Source organism: Colobus angolensis, unplaced genomic scaffold (genome assembly GCF_000951035.1).
Source record: "Colobus angolensis palliatus isolate OR3802 unplaced genomic scaffold, Cang.pa_1.0 Scaffold105, whole genome shotgun sequence".
Taxonomy (NCBI): Eukaryota; Metazoa; Chordata; class Mammalia; order Primates; family Cercopithecidae; genus Colobus; species Colobus angolensis.
In genome coordinates this window covers 3,230,548-3,246,122 of record NW_012111475.1, presented here as the reverse complement: position 1 = coordinate 3,246,122, position 15,575 = coordinate 3,230,548, and the positions used below count along the sequence as shown (strand labels likewise).

Genomic DNA, 15,575 nt, shown 5'->3' with positions numbered 1-15,575 from the left:
TATTCTTGCTACTGTTTTCATTTGCATAGTCAGGTGTTGATGTAGTTAAAATCCTAATTGGTATGTTGGACGAGTGCAACTGGGAAAGTGATCAAAAGGTAACTTTAGTTTTATTTCCTATTAATTCATTATGCTATTTAGTAGGCAATCTTTTCCACTGCTAGAGGATTAAACACTCCTCAGGTCCAATGAAGTTTTTACCCCTTCTTGGGTAACAGAAGTCCTAAGATCACTTTCAAGTGCAACACAGTCTGAAATCTACAACTAGGAGGACAAAAATCATGACATTCTAGACATGATTTAGCCTTAAATCTTTCTCCTCCACCAGCTAGGGCCAGGAAACTGGAATGGGTGTGTATGTATGCATGCGTATGTGTGCACATATGTCTGTGTGTGATATTTGCCTCTTCTCTGTTCTGTTTACCCTGTAACCCCTTCTATCTCCCACCCCTGCTTTCTGTTAACCCATCTGACCCTCTGAAGGGGCAGCCTGGGGATAGGAAGGAAAAAGGGAAAAGGTCTTACTTGATAAGGGAATTTAGTAAACAGGCTCCCTGCTCTCTCACCTTGGCATATGGTTAAAGACATCAGTGTGTTCCTGGAATCTTCAGGAGTTCCTTGCTGGGTGCCTCTCACTACAAAACCTAGCTCGCTGGCCAGATTTTTGTTCCAGCTGACTGGCTGCTTCCAGCCCTTCCGTCAGCCCCTGGTTCCCTGGCAGTCCAGTGCCTGTAGACTTATGGTGTAGATGTTCCCACTTTTCGCTCAGGTGGAAACAGCTCCCCTTGCATGGGACTGTAATAACCGCACCCCAGTTACTCCACGAGGCTTAAATCTGACCCATGGACAACCCTCATGCAATCTCTTGTGCCAACAAACTCTAGGAGTGCTGGCAGGGCCCCGCACAGCAATGGTCTCTTTCTTTTGCTCCCAGGGCTTTGCTTGGTTCCAAGTAGGGCCCCAGTCTACCCTGCCTCCCTCCCAACTTCAGGGAACATGAATCAAAACTCTAGGAGAGGGCCCAAAGGAACCCCTTCCCTGGATGGTGATGAAGGAGGTAGCATCTTGGGGATAATAGCAGTGGCCCTCTTCAAAGAAATGTCTTCACCAAATATCTCCCTCTCCATATTCTGTTCTCTGTGTCCTGAGTCTAAAAGTCAGGGGTCTAACTCTTCCACATTCTCAGATTTGTAAAGGAAATGATTCTTGGGATCTCGTTTTGGGATTTCACCTCTGTTACGCCTTGGTGTCAAGGTAAAAGCTGAATTTGAACAGTCTCAAGAGCTTGGCATGAACAAGGCTGTCGTCTGTGTCACCCTGAACACACTCAGTCTGTATTGCTGGTGTGGGTGATGTCTCTTGCTCTTACACATTGGTCTTTGGAAACCTGGACCATGGTAGGGCCAATATTTTGATCTCTTTTAAAGGTAAACCTATTTTTACAAGGAGGTGCAAGTCATGATACAACTCTTGGGAGCCTGAGGTTCAGTCCTAGTTCTACCATTAATTAATCTACTCCTGTTCTCTGAGCCTCAGTAGCTCCAGCTGTATCACAAAGGGGCCAGGTTATAAGGTATCTAAAGGTCTTTTCTCTCACGGTCTCCACAGACACATAATGTGAATAGGGCAGGGGACCTGGAGAGACACCTGGGAAGTCTAAATCCTGCCTCCTTGATGTGGCTGGACAGATTGGAGACCAGGGTCCCCACCTGGAGGGTAGAGAGATGATGTCTCCTGGGAAGCTGTGAGTCAATGGTCAACAATCACATTGCCCCTTCCCTCTGTGCCCTGCCAGGCTCATCAACGAGAACGAAGTGAAACAGTGGCGAGACCAGGCAGAGAAGTTCCGGAAAGGTGAGGGGTTCTGCCTAAGCCTGCTGTCCACTCCACATGCCCTTCCCCTGCCCAGCCCATAACTCCATGTCCTTCCAGGGAAGGGGCCACATTACTCACATTCTCTCCTGTTTCCTCTCCTGTCCCACCCCTATTCCAGAACATATGGAGCTTGTGAGCCGTCTGGAGAGGAAGGAGCGGGAATGTGAGACAAAGACGTTGGAGAAGGAAGAGATGATGCGGACGTTAAACAAAATGAAGGACAAGCTGGCCCGGGAGTCCCAGGAGCTGCGCCAGGCTCGGGGACAAGTGGCAGAGCTGGTAGCCCAGCTCAGCGAACTCTCAGTACGCAAACATCTCCCCCTTTCCATAGTTGAGCCAAGACCCTGGGCTTCAGGACAGGGTGGCCAGAGCAGGTGTGGGAAAGGCCAAGGACCCCAGTATGAGGGAGAAGAGAGATGGAGACCTTGGGCCAGGATAGAAGAGACCCTAGAGGCTGTACAGGTGGCACCTGTGTGTTAGTTAGAAAAATAACATCCCTTCCTCTGGGTGACACTGTCCCAGGAAGCACACCTTAGACAGCAGAGTGCAGCTGGAATTGGATCCACTTCCCTCTCTCAGCTGGAGACCTTGTGCAGTCAGTAACCTACACAACTGCATAGATCTATCCTGTTGTTGCATTGTGATGGCTATGACTCTGATTGTCCACTGCCTGTGTGTGTGACTTTTGTGTCTGTCTGTGGGGATGGTGGTGTGTGTTTGTATGTGTTAGATGTTTGGAGGCAGAGAGAGAAAATGGGGCCAAATGTGTGTAGAAGGTAAGGGTAGGATTTGGGGTCTAGTATAGAAGGAGACTAGGAGTAAGGAGAGGAATCAAGGTGGGAGACCCGAATGGCATTGGTGCTAATGGCTTTGTCCTTGCAATTTTTCTGTTTCCTCACAGACAGGCCCTGTATCTTCCCCACCACCCCCTGGGGGCCCACTCACCTTGTCTTCCTCAATGACAACCAGTGACCTGCCTCCACCCCCTCCTCCTCTGCCCTTCGCCTGTTGTCCCCCTCCGCCACCACCACCCCTTCCTCCCGGGGGACCCCCGACTCCCCCAGGTGCCCCACCTTGCCTCGGCATGGGCCTGCCCCTCCCTCAGGACCCCTACCCCAGCAGTGACGTCCCACTCAGGAAAAAGCGTGTCCCCCAGCCCTCCCACCCGCTGAAGTCCTTCAACTGGGTGAAGCTGAATGAGGTGAGCATCTGGGAAGGGGTTGGCGCTTGGTTGCATTAGACCTCTAGCAATCGAAGGCCAGTTCCAGCCTGGACCAAGCCCTGCCTCTGGTTCTGCACAATGGCAGTCCTATTAGGAGGACTAGGAGCTTTGTCCTTGAGGTAAACACCTGCATGGTAACTGGTTTCAGTTAGGCTGGCTCACTGGGATTTGAAGCTGGGATGAATGGATTCCACACTGACCTTTATCCTACGGGCCTGCTGGACTAGCTCTTGGTGAACTCATAACTATACCATTGTGTTTGAGCTTCAGTGAACTCAAATGCAGTCAAGAGATGCAAGATTGCTAAGTAGGTGGTCAGCTGTCTATTAGGGCTCTTCTTCTAATGGCAGACCAGGTAGATGAATAGTAAGAAAATGCCATTGTCCTCTCAGAGCTTAGGATCTGCCAAATTAGGAAGCGTGTTCAAAGGAACACCTAGAGAGCCTGGGATGAGTTAAGGGTGAGGCTCTAACCAACCCAAGTGTGGCTTCAGCGGTACAACCTCTGTAAATCACTCAACTTGTATCTCAGTTTGCTCATGTGTGAGATGATCTCGAAAATTCCCTCTGCCTCTGGCTTTATAATCTAGGTGGAAAGATGAAGTGTGAACACAGCCCATTTGTGGTTTCCTGGGCCTCTGATAACATCTCCAATCTGAGTTACTTAAGCTTTAGAGCCACCTGTTAGCAGCATTCAAAGCAAGATTGTTGAGGTTGGTGACAGGTGCACTGCACAGTTGTACCCTGTGGGTGCTCTGTGGCCATGAGGTGAGCCAGAAAGACAAACTGCACATGAGTAGGCCAACTGCTCTGTAGAACCAAAGGCTGCAGGCTGTGCAGAAAGGTTCATTGTTTTGTATTGTGGTAAAAAGAGAAATAACGTTTTTGTCTCCTATTGTCACAATTTATAATGTAAGATTTTAAAGATGTAATAAGAAGTTATCGTGCACATCAATGATGAAGGAAGGACAGCCAAAGCAAGTAATATTTTTGCAACATTTTCATCATATGAAGCTGTGTGCTCAGGAGTTTCTCTGGGTCCTGTAATAGTAAAGTCTACACAGATTCCCCAGGGGCCCAGAGCAGGCCAGAGTTTCATTTCTATACTGGAGAGTGTGGGTTTGTTGGAATAGACAGTGGGGGACATTTGGAGAAGTAGGGAAAGGTGAAAGACTTGTAAATAACATTTGAGAACTTATCACCCCAATCCCAAGCTTTTAATTGTGTGACGGGGCAGGTTATGGAATCATTTGAGCTTCAGGTTCCTGATCTGTAAATGGGGCAATAATAATGTCCATCTCAAGAGATTGCAGCCATGCAGTGGCTCACACCTGTAATCCCAGCATTTGGGGAGGCCAAGGCGGGCAGATCACAAGGTCAGGAGTTTGAGACCAGCCTGGCCAACATGGTGAAACCCCGTCTCTACTAAAAATACAAAAATTAGCCAGGTGTGGTGGCACATGCCTGTAATCCCAGCTACTCTGGAGGCTGAGGCAGGATAATTAAACCTGGGGGGCGGAGGTTGTAGTGAGCCAAGATTGCACTGCTACATGCTGCACTCCAGCCTGGGCAACAGAGCAAGACTCCGGCTTGACAAAAAATAGAGATTGCTGTGAGGATTAATTGACTTCCTACATACAAAGTACTTGGAACAGTGACTGGCATATAGAAAGTCTTCGTATAATAGGTTATTATTAGTGGCCCTACCATGTATGTTGGAAGTATGTTATCTCACTTAATTCTCACATCAACTTGGTGAGGTAAAAATCATGGAGACTCAGTTTCCCTTTATGTGACATGGGAGAAAAATCTCATCCCTCCATCTTCCCACAGTCCCACAAAATGGTAGGGCTGGGAGTGTCAGCAGGCTAGGCCTGCCTGACCCCAAAGGCAGTGCACCACGGGGGAAACATAACGAAACATGCTTTTGAGAAAGCTTTCCCTGGCATGTGAAGGATATCTCCAGCGGGCAGAAGTCCCAGGATTCTACACTAGAGATGATGGGCTCTTGGCCAGAGTGGTGAGAAAATTAAATTCGAGAATTATGCAAGGTGGGCACATCAGGGCAACGCGGTGAGTGTCAACATGTAGGGAATGTTAGGAACAGACTTACCGCTTTCTGGTTCCAGACCTCAGTTATACTTCCTTGAAGAGCCTCAAGTCCTTCTGGCAGATGCTAGAAGCTGGGGGTGGGCTGGGCAGTGTTTGGGAAGAAGTGAGAGAGAGTGAGTGAGAGAGAGAGAGAGAGAGAGCCTGAGCTTAGTTGGCTGTCTCATGGGAAATTCTTCCCAGTGTGGAACAGCCAGCTCTGTCTCTCCAGCCTGTTTCTTCTTACCCCAGCCTCACCAAGAATAGAGAAGGATGGGAAGCTTTACCTTTGCAGGCTTCTTTCTCCCCTAGCTCCACCCTGATCCTAGCTGCAGAGGGAGGCCTCCCTGCAGATTAGACTCCGGCTGCACGCTGCTTCAGCCAGCTCCGTCTCTGCCTTCCCTGATTCCATTCCCTTCTCATCTCTTTGCCTCCCACACACCCCTTTCCAGAAGCCCGACTCCTCTCCTAGTCCCTTCCCCTACCCCACGCGTGCTTCTGTGAGCACACACACACTCAAACACACACACACACACTCATACACAGCGGTTGTTTCTGCCATGAAAAGAATGCATCTGTGTTGGGGTTGGCCAGCTGCCTGTATCCTTTGCTGCTCCAAGCTTCCCAGCCGCATTCCATGAGAGGGTCCCTGGCCTTCAGAAGGCCACAGGAATGTCCCCACCCCCTGACTCTGGCCTAGCCTCCCCTTTCCAGAGTTTAAGAAAATAACAGTGAGTGAAAGGTATGTTTCTCTCTCCAAGTCTTTCTGAGGGGGAGTTGTAGGGAGAAAGAGGAAGAGGAGGCATTAAACAAGGTTCCCCCGGCTGTGCTCTAGGTAGAGGAAGGCAGAGAGATTCTATACTGAAGGACAGCAAAGCTCTAGATGAGGTGGGGATTCCTGGGAGGGGAAGGTTGGAATGCGCTGTCAGGAGCTTGGCTCGCTGTGCTGTGGGCCATCAGCAGGGTGCTACGAGACTTCCAGGTTTTGTTGTTTTTTTTTTTTTTTTTTATTGTGGCTTGGCTTGGCTAACAGCTCCTTTCCAGACCCTAGTGCAAAGGTCCTACACAGAGATGGGGTAAGGCCTAAATGGAGAGGTCTTGGAATGTAAAACCCTGTTGTAAAGGATAGTAACACCCTCCCTGGGTCTGACCAAAGGGAAATTGTGGCAGAGTCTTGCTGGTCTCAGCAGTGTCACTACAGGTGCCAGGTCCCAAACTTTGGTATTTGTCCACTTTCTGAGAATCTGGGAAAGTGGGAAGAAGACCCTTGGGAAAGAAAACAACCATCTGAGATACATAAATACAGTCAGTGCTGCAGTTTTGAGGATCACAAATACGTATGGCTTTAATCTTCCAATGATGGCAGCCAAGGACAGGAGTGACTCCCAGGCACCCTGCCCTTTAGGGGGAGTGGGCCTGTGTGAAGTACCCTGAGAATGCAGCTTCTGACTTTGCTTTTGGAAAAAGTGAAGTGCACTCCCTTTCCTACTGCCTACCCATTCCCCCAGCACCCCCAGTGATTTCTAGAACATGCTTACATGTGGCTCCATGCACAAGGGAGGAGAAGGGGATTGTACCCTGGAGCATAGTATTCAAGAGAGTTGGAGGTTGAGGGGAGCAACCGACTCCCTTCTGAAGGTCTGAAATCCTGGTCGTTGTAGTATGTGCAGTTGGGAGATAAGTGGGGTTAGGGAGGCATGGGGCATCTCCATGACGGAGTTGGACCAACCATGGGGTCTTCTCCCTACCCTGAATCTTAGGAGCGTGTCCCTGGCACCGTATGGAATGAGATTGATGACATGCAGGTATTTCGGATTCTGGACCTAGAGGATTTTGAAAAGATGTTTTCAGCCTATCAGAGGCACCAGGTAAGGCCCTATACCCTCTGGCCTCTTGGGTTTTAACTTCCATATACCATACCCTTGAACCCAAACCTCAGCTTGTTTTCTTTCTGCCTGCCTGCCTGCCTTGCCTTGCCTTTCCTTCCCTTCCCTTCCTCCTTCCCTTCCTCCCTCTCATGTATACTGAATGATTTTATTCTTTATGAGGTGATGATTTTATTCTTGCCGAGGATGGAGGTATGAAGTAGAGGTGCACAGGCTACAGGGGGAAACATCCTTGTATTATGGTTCATATTTATACACCAAGTATTGAAATGGTGTTTCGTCCATTTCTCTCTTCCATCCTGGAGCATCGGAGGTAGAGTCACAAGGCCTGACCACTGTGAACCCTTGCTCTTTCCGGCCCAGGATGCAGGGACTAGGCTTAGAAGGCATAATCACTTCTCAAACCACTTTTCCACCACATTTTGTCTGTCAACACCTCTATGAGACCGAGCAGGGGATGTTGCCTTGCAAGGAAGGCAGAAGGTGCTGCTCCACATCACTCAGGGGGCTGAGGCTGGGGCTGCGGCTGGGCTTGGGGAGGCCTTGGATATTGCTCTCAAGGCTCTCTGTGCAGGTGGCTGCCAGCAAGTCTGGTCCTCCACTCACAGAGAAAGTATGGGGTGAGTTGCTGCCAGAACGCAGGGCGTTCCTGAGGTGGGAATCTCAAACTGTGCCGAGTACCTGTGGGGATTGCCAAAAGGGTTGCTTCTCAGACCTCATCCTCAAATGAATGTGATTCAGGAGATGAGCTGGGGCCCAGGAATCCGCATGGTAACTAGCATACCAGGGGGCCTTCCCTCTAAGTCAATTTAGGGAGTGACCAGCTTAGAAGCCTAAGGGAATTGCTTTCTCTCTGGCCCCACCCCAGAGGGACTGATCCCTCTTGGGCCTGGGCTACCATCTTCCTTGTTTTCTCTACTTAGCCTAGGACCTCAGTCTTGAGGGTTTCCCCGGGTGCCAATGAGTGGGTCCTGGCAATGGCTGGCTGTTGTGGCCTGGCTCCCCACTGAGCTGGAGAGGGTGCCGTAGCTCACTTTCTGCCCAGTCCCGATCTGTGGATGACCGAGGACACATGCAGCCGCTCCTAGGGCTCTGGCCAGATGATTGTTTGTTTACATGTGGGTGCCCACAGCATCAGATTCTCTACTCCTAATTCCAGGAGACATTTTTAACCCCATGCCCATGTCCGGCTGGCAGCTAAGGCTGCTGGAGCTGAAAGGAACTCTTAGGAGCACTGGCTCCTGGGAGCCAATTCTCCGCAAGTGGGGCTGAGGACAGAGGAGTGTGTGGCAAGTGTACCAGGCTTGGTGATCGCAGGCCACCTCCTCGTTTGAGAGTCTTTCTGCAGGATAGGGCTCTGGCCCAGCCTACCCATGCTCCAGGGCCCTGAAGTGAGGCTGGGATGGGGCCAGTCAGGAAAGAAGGTTATGGGTTTTGGACAGACTGGGTCTGGGGCATCCCGGCTTGGTGAGTTGAGAAGATTTAAGACCGAAAGGCCCCCTGTCCTGTCCCTCTCACCTCTCTGAGCCCACACAGTGCAATCATCACCTGCCTCCCCTCACTCAGTGGGCCATCCAGTCTCTGGGACTGAAATCCCAGCAGCAGGACTGGAGAGATCCCGGAGGCCATGTTAACCTTGTTTCCTCCTCTCACAGCTGGTTGTGGGGCCGGGGAGGTCCTGGGAGTCATGGTTTTCTCTATGCCCCATGCGGGTTTTGAGTTGGTAGCTTCCACTCCATCAGTGTCAGGGAGAACAGAGGTGTGGGCTGTGCCTCTTCAGTTCCCATTGTACATCAAAGGACAGATGAGGGACAGTGAGCAAATTCAAGGACACCTGCATTCCTCTGCCTCAATAAACACAACTTTCTGGAGCTTCCAGATAGCGTTCATTTGTGACTCCTCCCCTATTTAGAAAGGTGAACTCATCCCAGGATGGAGGAATGTCCTCTACCCTCTCTGCACATTTTCAGCAGAGGAAAAGGAAGAACAGGCAGCAAAGCCTGGGGTGGGAGAACTCAGGGGTTTGGTCTGCGCTGACTGGGGAGTGGTGGTCCCACTGGGCAGAGGGGAGGAGCTGCCTGATCTCAGCTTCGTTTGGCTTCTCCGTGAGTGCATGTCTGCTAGAAGCAGCTCCTGTCTAGTGCCGCTTACGGGTGCCTGTCTCCAACCATGGGTCTCACTGGGACAAAGTGGACAGTGTAGATGCTGAGGGACCCCCCTGTCTGTCATGCTATTTCTGGGTCCCCAAATGTCTTGGCTAATGTTGTGCATGTTTAATTCTCTGTTGGCTGTGGCTGCCGCCTAGGAGCTGATAACTAATCCTTCTCAGCAGGTGAGTTACTCTTGGGGCTCTGACCACTCCAACTGTTAACTGCTGTCCCGGGCTGCTGCTCTGTACTGGGCCAGACAGAGAGGACTTGTCCATTCCACCTTCTACCTTATCCGCCATTCATACAGGGTGGTATGGGAGAGGGCCCCCAAAGAGAGAGAGGAAATGTAGCAGAGGGAGGTAATCAAATAGACCCCAGGCAGCAGTGGAGGTCAATGTCTCCTGGAATGAGGAGAAGGCTTCTAGGTCTACTGTCTTACCCAGCAGGCCAAAGCCTTTCCTGTAAGGACACACAGGGTAGGCACTACACAATTCATAAACATAACCATGCAAGGTGGCCCCTGAAGCTGTGCAAGAGGGACCTCCCAGAGGAAGAACAGCACACTAGACAGCCTCCTGTCTACCTCACCAGGGGCCCAAGAGAAGGAGTGGGGCGGGATCAATGATTTCTCCAGAATCTGCCTGCTGGGACTCAGAGGAGAGAGTTCTGCCTCAGTTTCCATACCTCTGAACTTGTGGATGCTCTCTACCTGGGCACCTTGGGCTGTGCCTAAAGTCCCTAGGAGTCAGTAACTGTTCCCTCTGGGGGTTTGCAACCAGCTTCTCAGCATAAGCCTGAGGAAGGCCTCTGGGTTGGGCAGTGGGAGTGGGAGTTGATTCTGTGGGAGACACGGTAGGTTATGTCACATTGCCCAAAGCCACAGGGATCAGTCATGCCCTGACCCACTGGCACAGGCCCTTCCCTTGTTGTCCAGAATGGATAATTTCTTAAAAAAAAAAAAGGTTGGGGGACTCCTCAGTGTCCTTCCCCAACCCATTGGAGCCTATGGAAAAGTCCCAGATACCTTCTCTTAAAGTTAGCCATTAGCGCCCCCCCCCCCCCGTCTTTTTCTTCCCCCTTCCCCTCACGCCAGGAACATTCCTGGATTGGTAGGTGGCGGCTGTTGCGGGGTGGGTAAGAGGAGGATTAGGGAACACACACCTCAACCGTCCACTTGACTTGTTGGTTGCAGAAAGAGCTGGGCTCCACCGAGGACATCTACCTGGCTTCCCGCAAGGTCAAAGAGCTGTCGGTCATTGACGGCCGGAGGGCCCAAAACTGCATCATCCTTCTTTCCAAGTATGTGCAAAAGAAGGTGGTTGAGTTGAATGCCTGGGGAACAAAGGGGGCGGAGGAATGGAGTGATGGCAGTCTTGGGCCTCTCCCTCTCTGCTGTCTCCTGGGAGGGGAGGGCATTGATCTAGAACTGTCTCCTGGGAACCTGCCTTGAGCAGCAGTTCGGGGCTCTGCAGGCTCTGCCCAGTCACGAGGCCCTTGCCCAGCCTGGTCAGCGTCTGGCGGCTGAGTTGCTCTAAGCCCACGGAGGGCCTCGCTTGGCTCAGGCCATTGAGCAGCATGATCTCAGCCCCTAAGCATTTCCCGCGGCTGCAGAACAAACAGGGCAGTATCTGCGCTAACAGCACAGCTTCTGTACCGGGGCCTCCTGCCTGAGCCAGGGTCAGAGGGCACCACCTCCCATACTATACTTAGTGCTCCCCAGCTGCCTCTGAGACATCCTCCCCCCTTTCCTCTCACAAGCCCCCAGGCCTCAGTTTCCCCCACTTGATGGTGGAAAGAATTCTGAATCCCCAGGGTTCCCAATGGGGGTGCATGTGGAGGGGATAGGGAAGGGCTATGGGGCTGTGTGGCTTCTCCATCTCCCAGACAGCAAGACTGACTGGGACAGCTGTGTGGGAGCTGAGGCGCTGTCAGAAGACTGAGAGCAATTCTGTGTTCTGAGAACGAAGGCAGCAGGAAATTGCCCTCTTAGTGGCTTGCCGATAATCCTGTCCTCCCGTGGAGATGCTGTGCATTTTTTAAGCATGAGGAGGAGGAAAAGGATCAGGAACTCTTTGCCCTGTCCCTTTGGTCTACATTGAAGACATCTCTTTTACTCCCAAATGGCCCCTATCAGCTCTGATGGATTATCAAGAGAACAGAGACCCTCACGTCTCTATTTCGACACTAAAATGCTCACTATCAAGTTTATGGACTGAATCATACTAGTTTAGTCTAAGAAGGCTTTGTAGAGGAGGTGAGGGGGGAGTACTATTAAATACATTCCCAAGTCCATGTTAGGGAATGAGGGAAGGCGGAGTGGTACCTTTTGGAGAAGAAGGTTTGAAGGCTGTCCTGGACTGAGGTGGGGTTTTGCCTTAGGTTGAAGCTTTCTAACGAGGAGATCCGGCAGGCCATCTTGAAGATGGATGAGCAGGAGGACCTCGCTAAGGACATGCTGGAGCAGGTGAGGACCCTCGTGGGAAGGAAGGGGAATGAACCCAGGGGGCAGCCATGCCCCTTCCCAACAGCCCCCAGAGAGGCTACGATTTTTGGGTCAAGGAGAAATCAGGCTGGAAGAGTTAGGGAGAAGGTTTATAGAAACCTCCCTGGGCCAGCCCTTCTCGGGGAAAGCTGGAAAAGGTTGCGTGTTCTCCAGGAGTCATTCTCCCATGGCTTCCAAGGCAAAGTCAGATGAGGAATAGTGATATCTTCCCCAAATCTCTTCCCCCTCAGTTTTTTTTTGGGATCCTTTGGGAAATGTAGGAAAGACACACACACGAGAACATCATCAATTGGACTTCATTACAATTAAGAACTTCTGTTCATCAAAGGGCACGGTTACTGAGTGAAAAGAGAAGACAAACCTTAGAAGAGATTTGCTATACATCCGTATGACAAAGATCATATTCAGAACAAAGAACTCTACAAATCAATGAGAAAATGATGAAGAAATCAACTTAAGAATGAGCAAAAGACTTGAAAGGGCGCTTCATGAAAGAGGATTTCCAAATAGACAATAAGCATATGAAAAGGTGTTCAATATGATTAGTTGCCAGAGAAATACAGTCAGCCACAGTAAGGGGGCACCACACACCCACCAGAGTAGCTAAAATTAAAAAGACTGACAATGCCATGTGCTGGCGAGGATGTGAAGCAATTGGAATTCTCATGTGGCACAATTATTTTGGAAAACGACTTGGAAGTGCACTCTACAGCTAAACATACACCCGCCCTATTGCCTAGTAATCCCACTCTCAGGTGTAACTCCAGGGAAACGAGTACAAATACTAAAATAAATACACAAGAATATAGTTGACCCTCAGTAATGTGGCGGCTGGAGGCATTGACCTTCCGTGCAGTCAAAAATCCACATACAACTTTTGACTTCCCAACAACCTAGCCACTAATTGCCTACTATTGACCAGAAGCCTTACTGATAAGATAAACAACCAATTAACACACATTTTTATGTTATATGTATTATATGCTGCATTTTTATAACAAAGTAAGCTAGAGAAAAGAAAATGTTATGAAGAAAATCATTAGAAGGAAGGCCGGGCACGGTGGCTCATGCCTTAATCCCAGCACTTTGGGAGGCCGAGGTGGACAAATTACTTGAGGTCAGGAGTTCAAGACCAGCCTGGTCAGCATGGTAAGATCCCATCTCTACTAAAAATACAAAAATTAGCCAGGCGTGATGGCACGTTGCCTGTAGTCCCAGCTACTTGGGAGGCTGAGGCAGAAGAATTGCTTGAACCCAGGAGGCGGAGGTTACAGTGAGCTAAGATAGCACCACTGCACACCAGCCTATGCAACAGAGTGAGTGAGACTCTGTCAAAAAACAAACAAAAAAAAGAAAATCATTAAAAGGAGAAAATACATATATTGTTCATTGGGTGGAGGTGGATCATCTTAAAGGTCTTCATCCTCATTGTCTTCAGGCTGAGGAGGAGGAAGAGGAGTGGTTGGTCTTGCTGTCTCAGGGATGGCAGAGGCGGAAGAAAATCCACATACAAGTGGTCCTGCATAGTTCAACCCTGTGTTGTTCAGGGGCCAACTCTATTTATAGCAACTTTATTTATAAATCCCCCAAAGTGTGAACAACCCAACTGTTCATCAATAGGAAAGTGAATAAGTAGACTGTGGTATATTCATACAGTAGAATCCTCAGCAATAAACAAACGACCATGACATGGATGAACCTTAGGCATTATGTTGGGGAGAAGCCAGACATAAAAGAGAGCATACAGCATGAGTTCAAGGACAGGCAAATCTGGTTAACGTCCTAGAATTCAGTTGAGAGCCTATATTCACTTGAACGGCTTACTGAAGTGATACAAAATAACTTTCCTGGGGGATGGAAGTGTTCTCTATCTTAATCTGAATGATGATTCAATGGATGGAGATTTGACAAAAATCACTGAACTGCACATTTAAAATGGGTGCATTTTATTTTATATAAATTATACCTCAAGTGTGTTTAAAAGGAAAGAAAAACCATTGAGCCGTACATTGAAGAATAGGGTACTTTAGGCCAGACGTGGTGTCTCCTACCTGTAATCTCAGCACTTTTAGAGGCTGAAGTGAGAGCATCGGTTGAGCTCACGAGGTGAAGACCAGCCAGGGCTACATAGTGAGATCCTGTCTTTACAAAATAAAAAATAAGAAAAAGTTAACCCAGTATGTGCTGCACGCCTATATTCCCAGGTACTCAGGACCTGAGGTGGGAGGACTGCTTGAGCCCAGCAGGTCATGGCTACAGTGAGCTATGATTATACCACTGCATTCTAGCCTGAGGGACAGAGTGAGACCCTATCTTAAAAAAAGAGAAAGAAATACTGTATATCAGTTACATCTAAATTTTTAAAAAGAAAAAAGAATTTCAGAGCTGGGTGCCCTGTCATCCCCTTCAGGCAGATGAAACAAATCTGTCCACACGAGGGTGTCTCTCTTTTTCAAGGCACCCTCCCCATCTTGACCTGAGTCAGTACAACTTCTCACACCCCGCACCCCATGTCTGCTGCTCACCAGTTGCTTGTGTGACTTGCGCCTGCTCTTTGCAGCTCCTCAAGTTCATCCCGGAGAAGAGCGACATTGACCTCCTGGAGGAGCACAAGCATGAGATCGAGCGGATGGCCCGCGCTGACCGCTTCCTCTATGAAATGAGCAGGTTGGGGCCGTGGGCATGGCGGGGATTCGAGCAGGTGGGGTTCTGGCAGGTGGGGCTGGGATTGGGGCAGGTGGGGTTCTGCCAAGAGGAAGGGGACAGAGGTGGGCAGGCTCAAGAGGAGGCTGAAGCTGGCTCCTGGAGCTGGGGCTGGCCTGGGTAGGGGTGGGATACCTCAAGACATGGCTCACCTTGTCTACAGGATTGACCACTACCAGCAGCGACTGCAAGCCCTCTTCTTCAAGAAGAAATTCCAGGAGCGGCTGGCTGAGGCAAAGCCCAAAGTGGAAGGTAGGGCTGAGGGTTGCAGGAGGCTTAGAGTGGAGAGGCATCTGAGAAAGGGAGGGTGGGTGGGAGCCAGTGAACAGGGGCAGAGGGAAACCCCTTTCTTATTCTCAACCCAAAAGCAAAAGCAAAACCTCAAAGACAAAATGTAAAATGATGATTATAAAAATATGCACTTGCTTATATTAGCACATGCACCAACCTTGTGACATATTCCTTATGCCTCAGCATGCAAGCTCTCCAAGGTGGGGCATCTATTGACATCTGCCCCAGCATGGGATGGAAAGGTAGAAAAGATAATAGCTACACCTACAACAATGCCTGGCTGGGACTGAGCTCATTGGTCTTTACCCTACTTGAGAGGTACTAGGCTCATAGAAGACTTCTGGGTACGTTAGTTTTAGTGTGAGCCATTCAGAAAGTAGGAAACTGCACAAGCTGATTTCTAGAGGCATCTGATTTTCTGAGTCAGGGAACACCTCCAACACAGGCCATTTCCAGATGGGAAATTTGTAGTTCAATGAGAACCATGCGCCAAGCACTGTGTGAAGCACTCTGCTTGGTTGGTCCTCATTTGGTCATCACAGGAATCCCACGGGTGGGTGCTATTATTAACTTCCGTGTGCCTCCATTTTCTCCTCTCTAAAGCGGGGCTATGTTAATGTCCCAAGGCTATGACACTGGTGAGTGGTGGAACCAGGGTAGGAATGCAGATGGCTGATCTTCAGAATCAGTCCCTTCCCTCTTGTCTTCTAGTACTTCCCAGGGGCTGCCTGTGCTGATGGCAGAGTAGGGAGGGGTGTGGAGTTGTTGGGAGAGGCAGGAGGTCAGGATGGTGGGCAGACATGTGGACCCAGGAAGCAATAAGCAGGAGAGGCTGGGAGGCTCATTTGTGGAGAGGAC

The 15,575-nt window shown here is 49.8% G+C and overlaps 1 protein-coding gene and 1 long non-coding RNA gene across 3 annotated transcripts in view; one reads left to right on the top strand and one right to left on the bottom strand.

Moving 5' to 3' along the window:
* The window catches only part of DAAM2 (dishevelled associated activator of morphogenesis 2), a 115,548-nt gene that overhangs the window by 87,857 nt on the left and 12,116 nt on the right, over positions 1-15,575 (top strand). For both annotated transcript variants that reach the window (XM_011944273.1, XM_011944265.1), the window contains exons 12-19: positions 1,796-1,854; positions 1,994-2,178; positions 2,777-3,076; positions 6,945-7,052; positions 10,413-10,519; positions 11,600-11,684; positions 14,284-14,390; positions 14,590-14,678. In XM_011944273.1, the coding sequence (XP_011799663.1) occupies positions 1,796-1,854; positions 1,994-2,178; positions 2,777-3,076; positions 6,945-7,052; positions 10,413-10,519; positions 11,600-11,684; positions 14,284-14,390; positions 14,590-14,678 (1,040 nt within the window). The remainder of the gene's footprint in view (positions 1-1,795; positions 1,855-1,993; positions 2,179-2,776; positions 3,077-6,944; positions 7,053-10,412; positions 10,520-11,599; positions 11,685-14,283; positions 14,391-14,589; positions 14,679-15,575) is intronic.
* LOC105513399 lies at positions 4,779-11,852 on the bottom strand. Its single transcript, XR_001002020.1, has 3 exons — positions 8,706-11,852; positions 6,933-7,007; positions 4,779-5,290 (listed from the first exon to the last, which is right to left on the bottom strand). It is a non-coding gene; the product is annotated as an uncharacterized LOC105513399 (long non-coding RNA).